The following is a 20,854-nucleotide window of genomic DNA, read 5'->3' as shown; positions in this document are numbered from 1 at the left end:
AAAATTCCTTTAGGCAATAAAACGCTCTTTCCCCATGTACATTGGCAAGGCAGCTCTTGGCTGAGTGAAAGGGAAGGGGGGCTTTTTAGCCCGCAGCCTGCTAACAAGAGAAACTACTTATATGATATTTCATACCATATCGTGACACCTCCCCCTTTTGGTGTACGCTAGGGAGGTAGAACCCCACGGTATGCCTCTATGCGCACCTCAGGGTGTTCACCCTGGTGGGACAGTCCATCTGCACTCCCATGCTCTCTGCCCGTTTTGTGTTCAATGGTGAAGTCAAACTGCTGAAGGGCAAGGCTCCAGCGTAGCAACCTGCCGTTGGTTCCACACATGGCGTTTAGCCAGCGCAGAGGGTTGTGGTCGTTCACCACAGTGAAGGGGCAACCGTACAAGTAGGGCTGCAAGCGCTGCAGGGCCCAGACTATGGCCAGGCACTCCTTCTCGATGGTGGAGTAGGCCACTTCCCTCGGCAAAAGTTTCCGGCTCAGGTATAACACGGGGTGCTCTTGATCCTCCGAGTCAACCTGGCTGAGCACAGCACCAAGGCCAAACTCGCTGGCATCGGTCTGCACCAAGAACGGTCGACTGCTGTCGACTGCTTTCAACACAGGGGCGTTGCACAGTGCGGTTTTCAATGCCTGGAAGGCCCCCTCACAGCCATCTGTCCAGTTGACAATGTGGGGTAGCTTCTTCCTGGTGAGGTCCGTCAAAGGTTTTGCCAGGCCACTATAGTGCTGTACGAAGCGTCTATAGTACCCTGCAGGGCCCAAGAAGGACATCACCTGTTTCTTGGTCACGGGAGTGGGCCAGTTCACGATCGCGCCCACTTTCTCCGGCTCTGGCTTCAGGGTGTTCCCGCCTACCCGTTGCCCCAGGTAGTGAACCTCCCTCATGCCCATCTGGCACTTTCCCGGCTTGATAGTCAGTCCTGCTTGGTGAATTTGCCTGAGCACCTCCTCGAGATGCTGCAGGTGTTCCTCCTAGGAGGAACTGAAGATGACAGTGTCATCCAAGTACGCCACGGCGTACTTCTCCAGTCCCTGAAGCAGGAGGTTGACCATCCGCTGGAAAGTGGCAGGGGCATTCTTCATGCCGAAGGGCATGACCGTGGACTTGTACAGTCCGAAGGGCGTGATAAAGGCGGACTTCTCCTGCGCCTCGGAGCTCAGGGGAATCTGCCAGTATCCTCTACTCAGATCCATTATTGTTAGGTAATCAGCGCCAGCTAACTTATCCAGCAGCTCCTCAATGCGCGGCATTGGGTGCGCGTCAGAGGCTGTGATGGCGTTGAGCCCCCTGTAGTCCACGCAGAACCGGGTGGTCTGGTCTTTCTTTGGCACAAGAACTACAGGTGAGGCCCACGTGCTCTTTGACCGTCGAATCACCCCCAGCTGTAACATCTCATCGATCTCTTGGCGCATAATCTGCTGCACCTGGTCAGAGATTCGATAGGGTGTTCGCCGTAGTGGGGCGTGATTCCCGGTGTCCACCTCGTGGACTGCTAACTGAGTCCTCCCAGGTCGGTTGGAGAACACGACCCGGAAGGGTTCCAGTGTGGTTTGCAACTGCAACCGCTGGGGTTCAGTTAGCGAAGCGCTTACCTCCACGTCCTCGATGAACCCATTGGCCTTGGCTTGGGCCAGCATGTCCAGGAGGGTGTCTTCCTCCCCGTCTTCGGGCACGCTGCAGACCGGTAGGATGAAAGGTTCACGTTCGTGATGAGCCTTTATCATGTTGACGTGAAAGGCCTTTCGCCTACCCCGAGCATGGTCAAGCGTGACCACGTAAGTGACCGGGTTGAGTTGTTGGTGGGCGATGTACGGGCCATCCCAGGCTGCCTGAAGCTTATCCGTTGGTATGGAGACCAGCACCCACACCTTTTGACCCACGTGGTAGGTCCGCTCCCGGGCGTTCTGGTCGTACCAGTGCTTCTGGTCAGCCTGAGCCTGCGTCATGTTGTCATGCACCAACTGCGTCAAGGTCTGCATCTTGTCACGGAAGCGCATGACATACTCCACTATGGACACTTCAGAAGGGTTCGGCTCCTCTTCCCAGGATTCTCTTACCAACCGAAGGGGTCCCCGGACTCGCCTGCCATACAGGAGCTTGAAGGGAGAGAACCCCATCGAGGCCTGCGGAACCTCTCGGTAAGCGAACAGCAGGTGTGGGAGGTACCGCTCCCAGTCGCGCCCCTGAGCCTCAACCAGCATGCGTAGCATCTGTTTGAGAGTACCATTGAAGCGTTCACACAAGCCATTGGTCTGTGGGTGATACGCACTCGATACCAGGTGCTTCACCTGCATTCTCTTACAGAGAGCCTCCATTAGGCGAGACATAAATTGGGTCCCTTGATCAGTAAGCATTTCCCTGGGAAATCCTACACGTGAAAAGATGGCCAACCAACAGGGCATCCGCCACCTTATCTGCCCTAGTTGACGACAGAGCTACTGCCTCTGGGTAACGGGTAGCGTAGTCTACCACAGTAGGGATATATAGCTTTCCAGAGCTGCTGGGGACGGCCAGCGGGCCCACAATGTCCACCGCGATCCTCTGGAAAGGCTCCTCTATCACTGGCAAAGGGATCAGGGGAGCCTTAAGAGCAGGCCCCGCCTTCCCCACTCTTTGACAGGTGACACAGGAGCGGCAGTAGTTTGACACATCTGTCCCCATCTTAAGCCAATAGAAGTGTTGAGACAGCCGGGCCTTAGTTTTGCTGATCCCCAAGTGTCCAGCTAGCGGGATCTCATGGGCAATCCGCAACAACTCACCCCGGAATTGCTGCGGGACGACCAGCTGTCTTTCCCTCAACCACTCCTTTTGTGATTCTCCGGGTACGGTCTCCCGGTACAACCTTCCTCGTTCCCAGAACACCTTCTCCTTATCAGTCTCGGAGAAGAGCGTCCCGGCGAGTTGTCTCAAACTCTCTAGGCTCGCATCTGTGTGCAGAGTGGCCTGAAACTCCTGGCTAGGGGAAGCCAAAAGCGACGTCAGGGTCCCTTCCCCACGGGAACCCTCTTGGACCTGCTCTGGGTCCAGCTCTGGTTCAGTCACAGTGATGACTGAGGAGGGTCCGGAAGGCAGACAGTTATCTGCGTTCCGGGCACTCTGACTGCGGGTGACAGCAGCTACGTACGCTGTCTCCCTGGGGGTTTCTACAGACCCATCAGCCGGCGCTGCTATGGGCTCTACCTCCCCATCCACCCCCAACACTCCAGGGGCAGTGCTACTTATGGGCCAGTTACCTTCCTCGGCACCGGTCACTTTCATGGCATCACCTTCCTCACAGTTCCCATGCATCTCCCCATTTCCTGTAGCACCGACACTTGCCCCTGTTAGGGGTTCCTCAGCCGTCTCACTCCGCAGAGCGACGTGGCTGTACCTATGGACACATTAACCTTCACAGAAAAATCATTATCAGGTTCAGTTGGCACAGGTACAACATTTTCACCATCAATCCTAGGAAAAAAATGGTTATTAGATGCATCATTACAAGATTAAGCATGGTCAGGTAACACATGCGATTTCCCGTCATCATCATCATTATCAGGGTTAACTTTACCCTCATTAGTAGATTGTGGAGGGGTGTCAGGGACGTAGTATGCAACCATCCTCCCCAAATCAGTCCCCAACAAAACATCAGTGGGCAAATTATCAGACAGCCCCACTTCCTTCACCCCGCTCCCAGCACCCCAATCAATAAAAACCCGGGCCATCGGTAAGGGACAGCTGATGCCCCCAATCCCAGTGACAGTTAGGGTTTTCCCCGGAATGATTTCTTCAGGGGCCACCAGTTCGGGTCGGATGAGGGTTCGTTCAGCCCCGGTGTCCTTGAGGCCTGTAGCAACATGGCCTCCCACAGTGATGTGCTGTACGTTGTCACACACCCTCCCAACCACACCACCCACCAAAAGAACTGCTGCATTAGGCCTTGGGGCCTTGGCTGGGAGGTTCTTCTGCTTGTCTGGACAGTTGGGACTGATATGACCAGGCCGCCTGCAGTGGAAACACAGGCGAGGGTCGGTGGTAGGTCTGGGGTTGTTGACCACGGGGACAGGACCTCTGGTGTGCTGGCTGGCAGGGGTACTGGCGTTGGTTGCAGACTTACCCCCTCTCCAGCTGGTGGTGACTGGCTTCCGCACTTCCAATCTACGGTTGGCCTCATAGGCATCGGCAATCTGCGCTGCTTTCGTCACGTCTTTGGGTTCTCTGTCCATCACGAACTGTCGCACCTCAGCTGGGCAAAGATGAAAGAACTGGTCTTTGATCATCAGGTCTCGCAGCTGTGCAAAGGTGGTCACTGACAGTCCTTGGGTCCACTGGTCAAAGTGGGTCCCCAGTCCATGCACCACATCACTGTAACTGTCGTGTGGGCCACGTTGGAGGGTCCAGAACTTTCTACGGTACACCTCGGGTGTAAGCTGGTACTTTGCTATCAGGGCCTGCTTGATGGTCTCATAGTCACCATCTTGTTCTTGAGGGAGGGCAGCAAACGCCTCCAGAGCTTTACCTCTCAGCCCTGGTGTCAGGTATCGGGCCCATTCATCTGTAGGCAGCCGGTACTGTCTGCAGGCTTTCTCAAAGGCCCGCAGAAAAGTGTCCAAGTCTCTGTCCTTCTCCATAACAGGAAAGTGATCGGGCCGGGGCTTAGGTATCTGAACGCTGCTGGGCTCACGTCTCTGGGCGGTGGAGGGCATCCCCCCCTGCCGGAGCATCTCCAGTTCATGTGCTCGCTGGGCTTGGCGCTCGGCTCTCTCAGCCTCCCGCTCGGCTCGCTCAGCCTCCCGCTCGGCTCGCTGGGCCTGGGCCTCTTGCTCGGCTCGCTCCTGGTATTACTGAATCAGCTGCCGACGTCCCTCATGGTCGTCAGTGGGGAATTCTTTCAAGGCCGCCTGCAGGTGGGTGTCCAATTCACCCCGGTTTGCTAACAGGGCCAGCATTCAGTGGTTGGACCTCTGCTGCAGCACCATGTTCGCTTGTGCTGGCTTCTGCGGCCTCTGAGCTCTGAGAGTGGTCTAGAGCGGCTTCCCATTGCACCAGATCTGCGACCAGTTGGGCTTTGTTTTTTCCTGCAAAGTCAATGTGCTGTGACTTGCATAAGGCAACAAGGGTGTCTCTGGTCTGCTGCTCATAAAAGACTTCTCCCAGCACAACCATGGTTGCCAAATAAAAGATAGGACAAAAAAACGAAGAGAAAGGGAGGGGATAATTACCAGTACGCAATTGTCTCAAGACTAAAAAACACTGAGTCCTCGCAAGAACTTTCTGCAAGTTTTTAGTGAGGGGAATGATTGCTCAAACCAAATTACTAATGCTCTAATATCCCACCGCCTTGCCACCAATTTGTCAGGAATCCCTGACCGCTGCCACCAATTTGTCACAATTTACACCGTGACCGTCACCCCTATGTCACGGGTTGGGGTGACTTTAGGCCAACAGACGGCTATCACACGTGCAGGGGGCTTATCTTAGTTATCCCTCCACTTCACAATGTGATGAAAAAACACACACAAGGCTATTGACCTCTTAGTTTACAGCAGGGGCTTATTTTAGGTATCCCACTGCTTTTCAATATACCACGAACTGCAGAGATTTATGTATATCCCGCTTACAGTTCCACTCAACACTTGCAGCTCTCTGGCGCCCCCCTTACTCTCAGGTCAGATTAGGTACTGCACCCTGGGTAATTAGTCGCCAGACAGGCTGCCTGCTATGTACTGGCTATTGGGCACGCTGCAGCGACGTGATAAACTACTCCCACTCAGGCAGGAACAATAATTATCAATGCCGCAGTCGCTACAACATCACCCCAAAAGCCTGCACACGGTATCGCTGCCACCAGCTTCGATTAAACGGGTCCGAAGCTAACCCAAAAACAACAGTAGCGTAATTCCCTTCAGGAGACTTAGGGTACGGTTTAGAACAGGAGAACGAACTAGTATTAAATAATATACCCCATCAAAAGTTTCAGGCAGTGTTTTATCAAAATATTTTACAAATGATGTTACAAATGAGACAATTGCAAATATGTACGAGGTAATTATAACATAAAGGGATTACAGGAGAGAAGATAACACTCACATGTTCAAAGCATTGCAGGCACCCAGGCTAGTGGAGTTTCCATACGTCCCAGTTCATGGGACGTGCTCAGGGCTCTCCAGGAAAAAGACAAGAAGACTGTGCTGGGGATCTGGGCAGACAGTTATAGCTGCGGCCTGTAACATCCCAGAAAGGGGTTGGATCACCTTGTCCCTCCTACCTCTTCAGTTAACTAATTTTACCCTAACCTATATCTAATTTCTATAACTCCGCTACAAAACATGTCATAGTCATAACAAACCCAGCATTCATCTCGGATTAACGTGGGCATTCTAATGTGATCAAATATGTCCTGTCTGGGATACATATTTACAGAAAAATCCCTACTTCTTTACCAGATGGAGTTAGAAGCCCGTGTTTAGAGGGATGGGCAGATCCACCGAGGGAGATTAAGAATATATATTTTCGTGTTCTTAACGTAAACGGTTTGCGTAATATCTTACAAAAACAAAACAAAGAACTTCCATGTGTTCTAGAGACTTAGAATCCAGTTCTTGCTGGAGGACGTAGTATATTGCCCAGCCACAGAGCCACGTAGTATATTGCCCAGTCACGTAGTATACAGCACACAGCCACGTAGTATATTGCCCAGCGACGTAGTATATTGCCCAGTGACATAGTATATTGCGCAGCCACGTAGTATATTGCACAGCGACGTAGTATATTGCCCAGCCACGTAGCATATTGCCCAGTTACGTAGTATGTTGCCCAGTCACATAGTATATTGCCCAGCCATGTAGTATATTGCCCAGCCACGTAGTATATTGCCCAGTCACGTAGTATATTGCCCAGCGACGTAGTATATTGCCCAGTCACGGAGTATATTGCCCAGTCACGGAGTATATTGCCCAGCCACGGAGTATGTTGCCCAGCTACGTAGTATATTGCCCAGCCACGTAGTATATTGCCCAGTCACGAAGTATATTGCCCAGTCACGAAGTATATTGCCCGGTCACGGAGTATATTGCCCAGCGACGGAGTATATTGCCCAGCTACGTAGTATATTGCCCAGCCACGTAGTATATTGCACAGCCACGTAGTATATTGCCCAGCTACGTAGTATATTGCCCAGCCACGTAGTATATTGGCCAGTCACGTAGTATATTGCCCAGTCACGTAGTATATTGCCCAGCCACGTATGTAACAGGTTAAAAAATAAAAAATAAACATATACTCACCTTCCGAGGGCCCCTTGTAGTCCTGGCGCCTGTGTGCTGTGCACACGGCAGCTTCCGGTGCCAGGGTTGGTATGAGCGCCGGACCTGTGATGAAGTCACGGTCACATGACCGTGACATCATGGCAGGTCCTTGTCGCATAGCATCCTTGGCACCGGAACCTGCCGCTTGCACTGCCGAGGACAGGGCGCCACGTCGGAGGGTGAGAATAATGTTTTTTTTTAATTATTCTTATTTGTAACATTAAATCTTTTTACTATTGATGCCGCATACACAGCATCAATAGTAAAAAGTTGGTCACACAGGGTTAATAGCTGCGTTTATGGAGTGCGGTCCATTAACGCTGGCATTAACCCTGTGTGAGCGCTGACTGGAGGGGAGTATGGAGCGGGCACTGACTGCGGGGAGGAAGGAGCGGCCATTTTATCGCCAGACTGTGCCGGTCGCTGATTGGTCGTGGCTGTTTTGCCGTGACCAATCAGCGACTTGGATTTCCATGATAGACAGAGGCTGCGACCAATGAATATCCGCGACAGACAGAAGGAACGACAGAAAGACGGAAGTGACCCTTAGACAATTGTATAGTAGATTATTTTTCCCTAACTAAGGGGGTGATAAGGGAAGGTTTTATTTGCTTTTTTTTATTTTGATCACTGTGATAGGGTCTATCACAGTGATCAAAATAAACCAATAGGAAAAATGTCCTATTGTTGCTGGGTGTCGGCCGGCAGATCTTGGCATTTTATCCCGGAAGAAGACGCCAACGGCCCGGGGGACTTCACGGGGGGTTCTGTTCATTTTAATATCTGATCAGTGATTGGTATGTGCAGTGATTGGTTTGATCAGCGATGGTCTGAGAATGGCGCCGCTGTGGTACAATCTGTTTCTTTGAGTTATCTCTTGTTATAATAGTTACGCTCCTCAACATAGAAATTGCAACAGCAAGAAGGAAAAGCCATGGAATATTCACAACCTCTGGATTCTCCAGTCTGGAGGCTGGGACTCATGCAGAAATCCCGGCACCTCCGGTCTCAGCTGCTATCACTGAGGTTATTAATGGCTGTCTGAGGAAGGTTCTGCCGCTGAATGTGCAAATCATCAAAATCCGCCGCCAGCAGCTCCTGTGTAATCACCGACCAATGACGTCCCTAATGACAAGTCCGAAGATGCTGCAGCCACATAAGTCAAGTTTGGAGATGCTGCAGCCACAGAAGTCAATTCCGGAGACACTGAAGCCACGGAAGCAGGTTTAGGCCACGCAGGCGGCTCACAGTAGTGCGAGTAACATGCAGCCGGGGTGTTGCGTGGAAGAGCAGGTCCTGGACACACTGGGAAAATGGCGACTAAATCAAGACGTTTTCTAATGTTGTTTCCATATTTCAGCACTTGCAGATCAGTGACGTCTCCATCCGGTGATTCCCATCGTTCACCGCTCTTTATATATATCACCTTTATAACGATTCTCCAGTAAGACATAAATGCATCGGTCTCTTTCTTTCAGAGACGACAACGACAATCACAACCACAACCACGACGACTTATGTGGCGCCTCCAACCACCAAACCTTGTGACCCAGAACCTACAGTCAGATCAGCGGCAGTCAGAACGTCCTGGATCTTCACCTTGTTATTGGTTCCAGCTGGGATTTTGCTCATCTGGTAAGATCTGATTGTAAGATGGCTGCTGTTCTAGGATCTTTACTGTACAGATTTTTTTTCTCTTGTAACCCTTAAATAAGTTCAAATGAATCAAATAAAACCATCATGTACCACACAGACATGTACGCACATTCCTGCCGAGACATCACCATCCTACACCCATCATGTACCACAGTGCGGTGCACGTTCCTGCCGAGATACCACCATCCTACACCCATTATGTACCACAGTGCGGCGCACATTCCTGCCGAGACATCACCATCCTACACCCTCCATGTACCACAGTGCGGTGCACGTTCCTGCCGAGATACCACCATCCTACACCCATCATGTACCACAGTGTGGCGCACATTCCTGCCGAGACATCACCATCCTACACCCTCCATGTACCACAGCGCGGCGCACATTCCTGCCGAGACATCACCATCCTACACCCTCCATGTACCACAGTGCGGCGCACATTCCTGCCGAGACATCACCATCCTACACCCATCATGTACCACAGTGCGGCGCACATTCCTGCCGAGACATCACCATCCTACACCCTCCATGTACCACAGTGCGGTGCACGTTCCTGCCGAGATACCACCATCCTACACCCATCATGTACCACAGTGCGGCGCACATTCCTGCCGAGACATCACCATCCTACACCCTCCATGTACCACAGCGCGGCGCACATTCCTGCCGAGACATCACCATCCTACACCCATCATGTACCACAGTGCGGCGCACATTCCTGCCGAGACATCACCATCCTACACCCTCCATGTACCACAGTGCGGCGCACATTCCTGCCGAGACATCACCATCCTACACCCATCATGTACCACAGTGCGGTGCACGTTCCTGCCGAGACATCACCATCCTACACCCATCATGTACCACAGTGCGGCGCACGTTCCTGCCGAGATACCACCATCCTACACCCATCATGTACCACAGTGCGGCGCACGTTCCTGCCGAGATACCACCATCCTACACCCATCATGTACCACAGTGCGGCGCACATTCCTGCCGAGACATCACCATCCTACACCCTCCATGTACCACAGTGCGGCGCACATTCCTGCCGAGACATCACCATCCTACACCCATCATGTACCACAGTGCGGTGCACGTTCCTGCCGAGATACCACCATCCTACACCCATCATGTACCACAGTGCGGCGCACGTTCCTGCCGAGATACCACCATCCTACACCCATCATGTACCACAGTGCGGCGCACATTCCTGCCGAGACATCACCATCCTACACCCTCCATGTACCACAGTGCGGCGCATGTTCCTGCCGAGATACCACCATCCTACACCCATCATGTACCACAGTGCGGCGCACGTTCCTGCCGAGATACCACCATCCTACACCCATCATGTACCACAGTGCGGCGCACATTCCTGCCGAGACATCACCATCCTACACCCTCCATGTACCACAGTGCGGCGCACATTCCTGCCGAGACATCACCATCCTACACCCATCATGTACCACAGTGCGGTGCACGTTCCTGCCGAGATACCACCATCCTACACCCATCATGTACCACAGTGCGGCGCACGTTCCTGCCGAGATACCACCATCCTACACCCATCATGTACCACAGTGCGGCGCACATTCCTGCCGAGACATCACCATCCTACACCCTCCATGTACCACAGTGCGGCGCATGTTCCTGCCGAGATACCACCAACCTACACCCATCATGTACCACAGTGCGGCGCACATTCCTGCCGAGATATCACCATCCTACACCCTCCATGTACCACAGTTCAATGCACATTACTGCCGAGACATCACCATCCTACACCCTCCATGTACCACAGCACAGCGCCCATTTCTGCCGAGACATCACCATCCTACACCTTCCATGTACCACAGTGCAGCGCACATTCCTGTCGAGACATCACCATCCTACACCCATCATGTACCACAGTGCGGCGCACGTTTCTGCTGTGATGTCACCATCCTACACCCTCCATGTACCACAGTGCGGCGCACATTCCTGCTGAGATATCACCATCCTACACCCATCATGTACCACAGTGCGGCGCACATTCCTGCCGAGACATCACCATCCTACACCCTCCATGTACCATAGTGCGGCGCACATTCCTGCTGAGATATCACCATTCTACACCCATCATGTACCACAGTGCGACGCACGTTTCTGCTGTGACATCAGCATCCTACACCCATCATGTACCACAGCGCGGCGCACGTTTCTGCCATGATGTCACCATCCTACACCCATCATGTACCACAGTGCAGCGCACGTTCCTGCCGAGACATCACCATCCTACACCCTCCATGTACCACAGCGCGGCGCACATTCCTGCCGAGATATCACCATCCTACACCTTCCATGTATCACAGCAGTGCACGTTCCTGCTGAGACATCACCATCCTACACTCATCATGTACCACAGCACAGCGCACATTCCTTCCGAGACATCACCATCCTACACCCATCATGTACCACAGGGCAGCGCACGTTTCTGCGGAGACATCACCATCCTACACCCATCATGTACCACAGTGCGGCGCACATTTCTGCCGAGACATCACCATCCTACACCCATCATGCACCACAGCGCGGCGCACGTTCCTGCTGAGACATCGCCATCCTACACCCATCATGTACCACAGTGCGGCGCACGTTTCTGCGGAGACATCACCATCCTACACCCATCATGCACCACAGCGCGGCGCACGTTCCTGCTGAGACATCACCATCCTACACCCATCATGTACCACAGTGCAGCGCACGTTTCTGCGGAGACATCACCATCCTACACCCATCATGTACCACAGTGCGGCGCACATTTCTGCCGAGACATCACCATCCTACACCCATCATGCACCACAGCGCGGCGCACGTTCCTGCTGAGACATCACCATCCTACACCTTCCATGTACCACAGCAGTGCACGTTCCTGCTGAGACATCACCATCCTACACCCATCATGTACCACAGGGCGGCGCACGTTTCTGCGGAGACATCACCATCCTACACCCATCATGTACCACAGTGCGGCGCACATTTCTGCCGAGACATAACCATCCTACACCCATCATGTACCACAGGGCGGCGCACATTTCTGCGGAGACATCACCATCCTACACCCATCATGCACCACAGAGCGGCGCACGTTCCTGCTGAGACATCACCATCCTACACCCATCATGTACCACAGTGCGGCGCATGTTTCTGCCGTGATGTCACCATCCTACACCTTCCATGTACCACAGTGCGGCACACGTTCCTGCTGAGACATCACCATCGTACACCCTCTATGTACCACAGCGCGGCGCATGTTTCTGCCGTGATGTCACCATCCTACACCTTCCATATACCACAGCGCGGCGCACGTTCCTGCTGAGACATCACCATCCTACACCCATCATGTACCACAGTGCGGCGCATGTTTCTGCCGTGATGTCACCATCCTACACCTTCCATATACCACAGCGCGGCGCACGTTCCTGCTGAGACATCACCATCCTACATCCATCATGTACCACAGTGCGGCGCACGTTCCTGCTGAGACATCACCATCCTACACCTTCCATGTACCACAGTGCGGTGCAAGTTTCTGCTGAGACATCACTATCCTACACCTTCCATATACCACAGCGCGGCGCACGTTCCTGCTGAGACATCACCATCCTACATCCATCATGTACCACAGCGCGGCGCACGTTCCTGCTGAGACATCACCATCCTACACCCATCATGTACCACAGCGTGGCGCACGTTCCTGCTGAGACATCACCATCCTACACCCATCATATACCACAGCGCGGCGCACATTCCTGCTGTTACATCACCATCCTACACCTTCCATATACCTCAGCGCGGCGCACGTTCCTGCTGAGACATCACCATCCTACACCCATCATGTACCACAGCGTGGCGCACGTTCCTGCTGAGACATCACCATCCTACACCTTCCATATACCACAGCGCGGCGCAAGTTTCTGCTGAGACATCACTATCCTACACCTTCCATGTACCACAGCACGGCGCACGTTCCTGGTGAGACATCACCATCCTACACCTTCCATATACCACAGCGCGGCGCACGTTTCTGCTGAGACATCACCATCCTACACCCTCCATGTACCACAGCACGGCGCACGTTCCTGGTGAGACATCACCATCCTACACCTTCCATATACCACAGCGCGGCGCACGTTCCTGCCGAGACATCACCATCCTACATCCATCATGTACCACAGTGCGGCGCACGTTCCTGCTGAGACATCACCATCCTACACCTTCCATATACCACAGCGCGGCGCACGTTTCTGCTGAGACATCACCATCCTACACCCTCCATGTACCACAGCGCGGCGCACGTTCCTGCTGTGACATCACCATCCTACACCTTCCATATACCTCAGCGCGGCGCACGTTTCTGCTGAGACATCACCATCCTACACCTTCCATGTACCACAGCGCGGCGCACGTTACTGCCGAGATATCACCATCCTACATCCATCATGTACCACAGCGCGGCGCACGTTCCTGCTGAGACATCACCATCCTACATCCATCATGTACCACAGCGCGGCGCACGTTCCTGCCGAGACATCACCATCCTACATCCATCATGTACCACAGTGCGGCGCACGTTCCTGCTGAGACATCACCATCCTACACCTTCCATATACCACAGCGCGGCGCAAGTTTCTGCTGAGACATCACCCTCCTACACCTTCCATGTACCACAGCGCGGCGTACATTCCTGCTGAGACATCACCATCCTACACCTTCCATGTACCACAGCGCGGCGCACGTTCCTGCTGAGACATCACCATCCTACACCTTCCATATACCACAGCGCGGCGCACGTTTCTGCTGAGACATCACCATCCTACACCCTCCATGTACCACAGCGCGGCGCACGTTCCTGCTGTGACATCACCATCCTACACCTTCCATATACCTCAGCGCGGCGCACGTTTCTGCTGAGACATCACCATCCTACACCTTCCATGTACCACAGCGCGGCGCACGTTACTGCCGAGATATCACCATCCTACATCCATCATGTACCACAGCGCGGCGCACGTTCCTGCTGAGACATCACCATCCTACACCTTCCATATACCACAGTGCGGCGCACGTTCCTGCTGAGACATCACCATCCTACATCCATCATGTACCACAGCGCGGCGCACGTTACTGCCGAGATATCACCATCCTACATCCATCATGTACCACAGCGCGGCGCACGTTCCTGCTGAGACATCACCATCCTACACCTTCCATATACCACAGTGCGGCGCACGTTCCTGCTGAGACATCACCATCCTACATCCATCATGTACCACAGCGCGGCGCACGTTCCTGCCGAGACATCACCATCCTACATCCATCATGTACCACAGTGCGGCGCACGTTCCTGCTGAGACATCACCATCCTACACCTTCCATATACCACAGCGCGGCGCAAGTTTCTGCTGAGACATCACTATCCTACACCTTCCATGTACCACAGCGCGGCGCACGTTCCTGCTGAGACATCACCATCCTACACCTTCCATATACCACAGCGTGGCGCACATTCCTGCTGTGACATCACCATCCTACACCTTCCATATACCACAGCGCGGCGCATGTTTCTGCTGAGACATCACCATCCTACACCCTCCATGTACCACAGCGCGGCGCACGTTCCTGCTGTGACATCACCATCCTACACCTTCCATATACCACAGCGCGGCGCACGTTTCTGCTGAGACATCACCATCCTACACCTTCCATATACCACAGCGCGGCGCATGTTTCTGCTGAGACATCACCATCCTACACCCTCCATGTACCACAGCGCGGCGCACGTTCCTGCTGTGACATCACCATCCTACACCTTCCATATACCTCAGCGCGGCGCACGTTTCTGCTGAGACATCACCATCCTACACCTTCCATGTACCACAGCGCGGCGCACGTTACTGCCGAGATATCACCATCCTACATCCATCATGTACCACAGCGCGGCGCACGTTCCTGCTGAGACATCACCATCCTACACCTTCCATATAGCGCGGCGCACGTTCCTGCTGAGACATCACCATCCTACACCTTCCATATACTACAGCGCGGCGCACGTTCCTGCTGTGACATCACCATCCTACACCTTCCATATACCTCAGCGCGGCGCACGCTCCTGCTTAGACATCACCATCCTACACCTTCCATGTACCACAGCGCGGCGCACGTTCCTGCTGTGACATCGCCATCCTACATCCATCATATACCACAGTGCGGCGCACGTTTCTGCTGAGACATCACCATCCTACACCTTCCATGTACCACAGCGCGGCGCACGTTTCTGCTGAGACATCGCCATCCTACATCCATCATATACCACAGTGCGGCGCACGTTTCTGCTGAGACATCACCATCCTACACCTTCCATGTACCACAGCGCGGCGCACGTTTCTGCTGAGACATCACCATCCTACACCTTCCATGTACCACAGTGCGGTGCACGTTTCTGCTGTGACTCACTGACTTTATCTCTTCTCTTCGCAGATTCCTTTGCTGCATTCCTACATAAAGTTTTTCAGTATTTTTCTCTATTTTGCACATGTTACGGAGGATACAAATTATTTTCATGTTATCTTCATTGGTTACGAAAATTCTCTTCTTCCATTGGAGCAATAGACAAATACAACTGAGAACGGAGCTCGGCACAGCGCCGAAGAGAACAAACAGCAGAGAACGAGATTCTATCATCACCCGAGGTGAACGGAAAAACCACGGCCGCCACCACGAGAACAAGGGGAGCGACAACAACACCCACAGACCGCACAGCATCGCCGTGGGGGGAGCCACAGACTCCATACAGACAGACCTCTGGTTGATGGGACGCTACGATCGTCATGGGATCATACAGCTATACCGCCATGCCAAAGACGCACCTGCTACGTTTCTATCCCACCATGCTGTGCTTCCCGGGTCAACGCTCAACGACGACGTCCTACCGGAAACGTTACAGCCAGAAGTAACGCAGAACTTCCGGGATCTTCTGAGCCACAGGACGAAACCACCTATAACCTTGGATAACCCTCATTCTACCGTTGGCGCCTTTTTACATTTTTCCTTATTTTCTTTTTTTTTGCCAAATGTCGGATTTTGTGCATCATATAGTTTTGAATTTTGTTTAAAACTGAGGAATTTTTTCATTAATTTGATACCACAGGGAAAAAAATGAAAAAAAAAATGTTCTAAAGGTTCCGGTCCTCCGCCGGGGAGGGGAAGTGACATTGACGCTGCTCCGGGCGTCTTGGATTTAATGAACCTTTTTCTTATGGACTCTGAACAATCGACCCGTTTCATCCCAGAACTTTTCATACATTTCTGAGATTTTCTCCCCAATTTCATGGTGTCCTAGAACAAAACCAGGAGGGGTCGGCGCTGGTCTCACTACCGCATGGAATGTCACGTGACCATGTATCAGCGGTGGCTGCAGGGGCCACGGTCTTCAGGGGATCCCTCACAAGGAGTCTTTTCTGGGATGGTTTTCTGACTCGCTCCGCAGGGGAGGGGACACTGGCGAGACCTGGTGTTGTCAGTGGAGAGGATTCGTCCCAGCAGTGATCACCAGGTCCAGTCTGGGCGGGCGGGCGGTCTTGGTTGGAAGGCTGCATCCAGCACAGCTCCTCAGGTCCAGGATTAGCAGGTCTTTGATTCACATTCAATCCAGTTTATTCAATGCAAATCAATTGTGCCTCATTATATCTCTACAGACCCCAAAACCTAATAATCGCAGGCTAAGAAATCGTCCACCTACCCGGCCGCCATTCTGCTAGATTCACACAAAGCGAATCTCTGAAAATATGGATTCGCTCACATGTTAATTATTTACTACATCAAGGTGAATTCAATTAAATTTAATCCTCTCTAGTCCAGATCCCAGAGGTCACCATTCAGAGCTGGCAATCTGCGCGTTTTCAGGCTTTTATGTGGTTCTTAATCATGAGCTATAGAGCTGCGAAACGTGTGGTGTCCATGACTGTATGATGGGTGATCCAGGATTTATGAAAAATGGGTAAAATGCATTAAAATAACTAAATAAGCCATGCTCCCCTCCTCAGTCCCTGCCTCTCTCCTCCTCAGTCCCTGCTGCTCCTCTCCTCGGTCCCTTCCGCTCTCCTCTTCACTCCCTGCCTCTCCCCTCCTCGGTCCCTGCCGCTCCTCTCCTCGGTCCCTGCCTCTGCTCGGTCCCTGCCGCTCTCCTCTTCACTCCCTGCCGCTCCCCTCCTCAGTCCCTGCCTCTCCCCTCCTCAGTCCCTGCCGCTCCTCTCCTCGGTCCCTGCCTCTCCCCTCCTCGGTCCCTGCCGCTCCCCTCCTCGGTCCCTGCCGCTCCCCTCCTCGGTCCCTGCCGCTCCCCTCCTCGTTCCCTGCCTCTCCCCTCCTCGGTCCCTGCCGCTCCTCTCCTCGGTGCCTTCCGCTCTCCTCTTCACTCCCTGCCTCTCCCCTCCTCGGTCCCTGCCGCTCCTCTCCTTGGTCCCTGCCTCTCCTCGGTCCCTGCCGCTCTCCTCTTCACTCCCTGCCACTCCCCTCCTCAGTCCCTGCCTCTCCCCTCCTCAGTCCCTGCCGCTCCTCTCCTCGGTCCCTGTCTCTCCTCGGTCCCTGCCGCTCCCCTCCTCAGTCCCTGCCGCTCCCCTCTTCACTCTCTGCCACTCCCCTCCTCACTCCCTGCCGCTCTCCTTTTCATGCCCTGCCGCTCCCTTCCTCAGTCCCTGCCGCTCCCCTCCTCAGTCCCTGCCGCTCCCCTCCTCAGTCCCTGCCGCTCCCCTCTTCACTCTCTGCCTCTCCCCTCCTCAGTCCCTGCCGCTCCTCTCCTCAGTCCCCGACTCTCCCCTCCTCGGTCCCTGCCGCTCCCCTCCTCGGTCCCTGCCGCTCCCCTCCTCGGTCCCTGCCTCTCCCCTCCTCGGTCCCTGCCTCTCCCCTCCTCGGTCCCTGCCGCTCCTCTTCTCTGTACCTTCGCTCTCCTCTTCACTCCCTGCCGCTCCCCTCTTCACTCCCTGCCACTCGTCTCTTCACACCCTGCCGCTCCCCTTCTCACTCCCTGCCGCTCTCCTCTTCACTCCCTGCCGCTCCCCTCTTCACTCCCTGCCGCTCTCCTCTTCACTCCCTGCCGCTCCCCTCTTCACTCCCTGCCGCTCCCCTCCTCAGTCCCTGTCGCTCCCCTCTTCACTCCCTGCGGCTCCAGCATTCAGGTCCATGTCGCTCCCCTCCTCACTCCCTGCCGCTCCCCTCTTCACTCCCTGCCACTCCCCTCTTCACTCCCTGCCACTCCCCTCTTCACTCCCTGCCACTCCCCTCTTCACCCCCTGCCGCTCCCCTCTTCACTCCCTGCCGCTCCCCTCTTCACTCCCTGCCACTCCCCTCTTCACTCCCTGCCACTCCCCTCTTCACTCCCTGCGGCTCCAGCATTCAGGTCCATGTCGCTCCCCTCCTCACTCCCTGCCACGCCCCTCTTCACTCCCTGCCGCTCCCCTCTTCACCCCCTGCCGCTCCCCTCTTCACCCCCTGCCGCTCCCCTCTTCACTCCCTGCCGCTCCCCTCTTCACTCCCTGCCGCTCCCCTCTTCACCCCCTGCCGCTCCCCTCTTCACCCCCTGCCGCTCCCCTCTTCACCCCCTGCCGCTCCCCTCTTCACCCCCTGCCGCTCCCCTCTTCACCCCCTGCCGCTCCCCTCTTCACCCCCTGCCGCTCCCCTCTTCACCCCCTGCCGCTCCCCTCTTCACTCCCTGCCGCTCCCCTCTTCACTCCCTGCCGCTCCCCTCTTCACCCCCTGCCGCTCCCCTCTTCACCCCCTGCCGCTCCCCTCTTCACTCCCTGCCGCTCCCCTCTTCACCCCCTGCCGCTCCCCTCTTCACCCCCTGCCGCTCCCCTCTTCACCCCCTGCCGCTCCCCTCTTCACTCCCTGCCGCTCCCCTTTTCACTCCTTCACTCCCTGCCGCTCCAGCATTCAGGTCCATGTTGCTCCCTTTCTTCAGTCCATGCTTCTGCATGTCTTCACGTGATTGGTTGCAGTGGTCAATACCTGACATCATTGCTGCTGGAGACGTGGAGGGCTGAATTGAGGAGATTTGCTTATTTCATTTCCGGCTTTTCACCCATTTTTGAAAAATCTTTGACAATCCCTATTTGTAACTATGTGACCTCAGATAACATCCGTAATGGCTGGGCCACAGGGATAGAGGTGGATTTGAGGATCGCGGGGTCGGTGGAGTCTGGTGCTTCCCTCTGTCAGCAGGATTATACCAATAGCAGGTTATAATTGGCTAACGATGGAAGGACTTGACTTGCCCTGATGGTCTCTAGGGGGCCACACATTGGCGAATCCTTGGGTGCCCTCTTCTGTATACTGGACGGTGGCTGGTCCGATACAGGGGTAGGCGGGTGTCAGGGCCAGAGAGCGGGGTACAGCATCGACTACAGAGGAAGCCATAACCCCCAGGATATACCATACACTCATTACACAGCAGGGGGCGACAATGAGCACAGGAGAAAGCTCCTCCCAGAAGAAAGGGAAGGTGCAACCTGTGATGAAAAGGCGTGAAGGGGGCGTATAAGACCGATCCCTGCACCACTCCTGAAAATATCAGAAGACACCGGAGAAACCCTATAAATATGCTGGAGTAAGGCGGAGATCGTCTGTGCACTTTATTAAAAAAAAAATAAAAATCCGCACCCGAGGTTCATAAAAAGTGGTCAATTCAGCTGAAAAATCCCCCAAACTCCAGGGGACGGGGCATGTAGTATGTCATGTACTGATCCTGAGTGATCACATTGTATACTCCAGTCACCGCCAGAGCTGCAAAAAAAACTCTACATCTCCCAGAATTCAATGCCCCAGTGTAAGGTGCATTATGGGACGTCTCCAGCCTCAGAATTATGAATGCAGCTCTGGATGTAACTGGAGCACAAGACTCAGAATCAGATGAAGTCCAGTGAAGGGGAGGTAAAAGTGAACCCCATGATGTTGCTGAGATGGCGCACTTAGCGGGATGTCGCAGTGTTGAGATCGTGCACCTTTAGCCCCTCCCTCTCTGGGGACACCAGTATTTTGTAACGCAGCTCCTCCCCCTCGCGGGTTCAGTATTTAATACCGATCATCCTAGTATTAAAAAAAAAAAAAAGATAAAAAATCAACGAGAGAAGTGTCCTCGCCGTATCTGAATTTTTTATAGATGTATATAACTGAGAGGTTGTTCATTAAATGTGATCATTTCATGATGCTCGGCCTCCTCGTGCTTCTTCATCTAAGTGTGAGCTGCAGTGTAAAGCATGGAAGAAAGAGAAATCAGCAGCCTACTGCCCTGGGGGAGAAGCACTTGTCCATCACAGATCACCTGTATGATTGTCTGGTGGACTTTACATGCGAGTTAACTCTCTACCTTCCACCCAACAGCAGTAACTGGATCTGTCCAATAACCGCACACTGCGGCGCCCCCTACTGGAGGGCAGCACATACTGGTCAGCCGTGGTCTGTCACCCGCACTTAGTTCGTGATTTAACCCTTTCAGTACCACATGAAACAAATCGAGTGCATGAGAATAAAGAAGAAACGATGTTACAGATTTTACATTTTCCTCAGATATTTGCATTTTTTTTATCTTTCTCTTTGCCCCCTTCCCCCGTCGCCAGTGCAGCATCTCGCCCCGGTCAGTGACGGTGACTTCTGACCCATTTTCTGAATAATTCGCTCGTCTGTTTTCCTTCAGTTCTTCTTGGGTTTTATTTAGTTTCGTATTTTAATTGGTGAAGAGTCTGAAGACACAACAGATGGAGACGCGATTATTAGATTGGACCTGACGTCGTCGCGAGAGGCAGATTCCCCGCAGCCGGTTATTATCCCGCGAAGAGACGCGGACTGGGACACTGTCAGTAATA

At 53.7% G+C, this 20,854-nt stretch overlaps 1 protein-coding gene across 3 annotated transcripts in view; it reads left to right on the top strand.

Moving 5' to 3' along the window:
• Positions 1-16,151, top strand: part of CNTFR (ciliary neurotrophic factor receptor) — a 614,589-nt gene extending 598,438 nt beyond the window's left edge. For 2 of the 3 annotated variants that reach the window (XM_069745854.1, XM_069745853.1), the window contains exons 11-12: positions 8,780-8,936; positions 15,480-16,151. In XM_069745854.1, the coding sequence (XP_069601955.1) occupies positions 8,780-8,936; position 15,480 (158 nt within the window). In that variant the 3' untranslated portion in view covers positions 15,481-16,151. Of the gene's footprint in view, positions 1-8,779; positions 8,941-15,479 lie in introns of those variants that run through there. The other variant, XM_069745852.1, reaches the window with a different exon arrangement.
• The last annotated feature ends 4,703 nt before the right edge of the window (positions 16,152-20,854 follow it).

Source organism: Ranitomeya imitator, chromosome 1 (genome assembly GCF_032444005.1).
Source record: "Ranitomeya imitator isolate aRanImi1 chromosome 1, aRanImi1.pri, whole genome shotgun sequence".
NCBI lineage: Eukaryota > Metazoa > Chordata > Amphibia > Anura > Dendrobatidae > Ranitomeya > Ranitomeya imitator.
The sequence above is the reverse complement of the archived record's forward strand: the minus strand, read 5'-3'. Positions and strand labels throughout refer to the sequence as shown.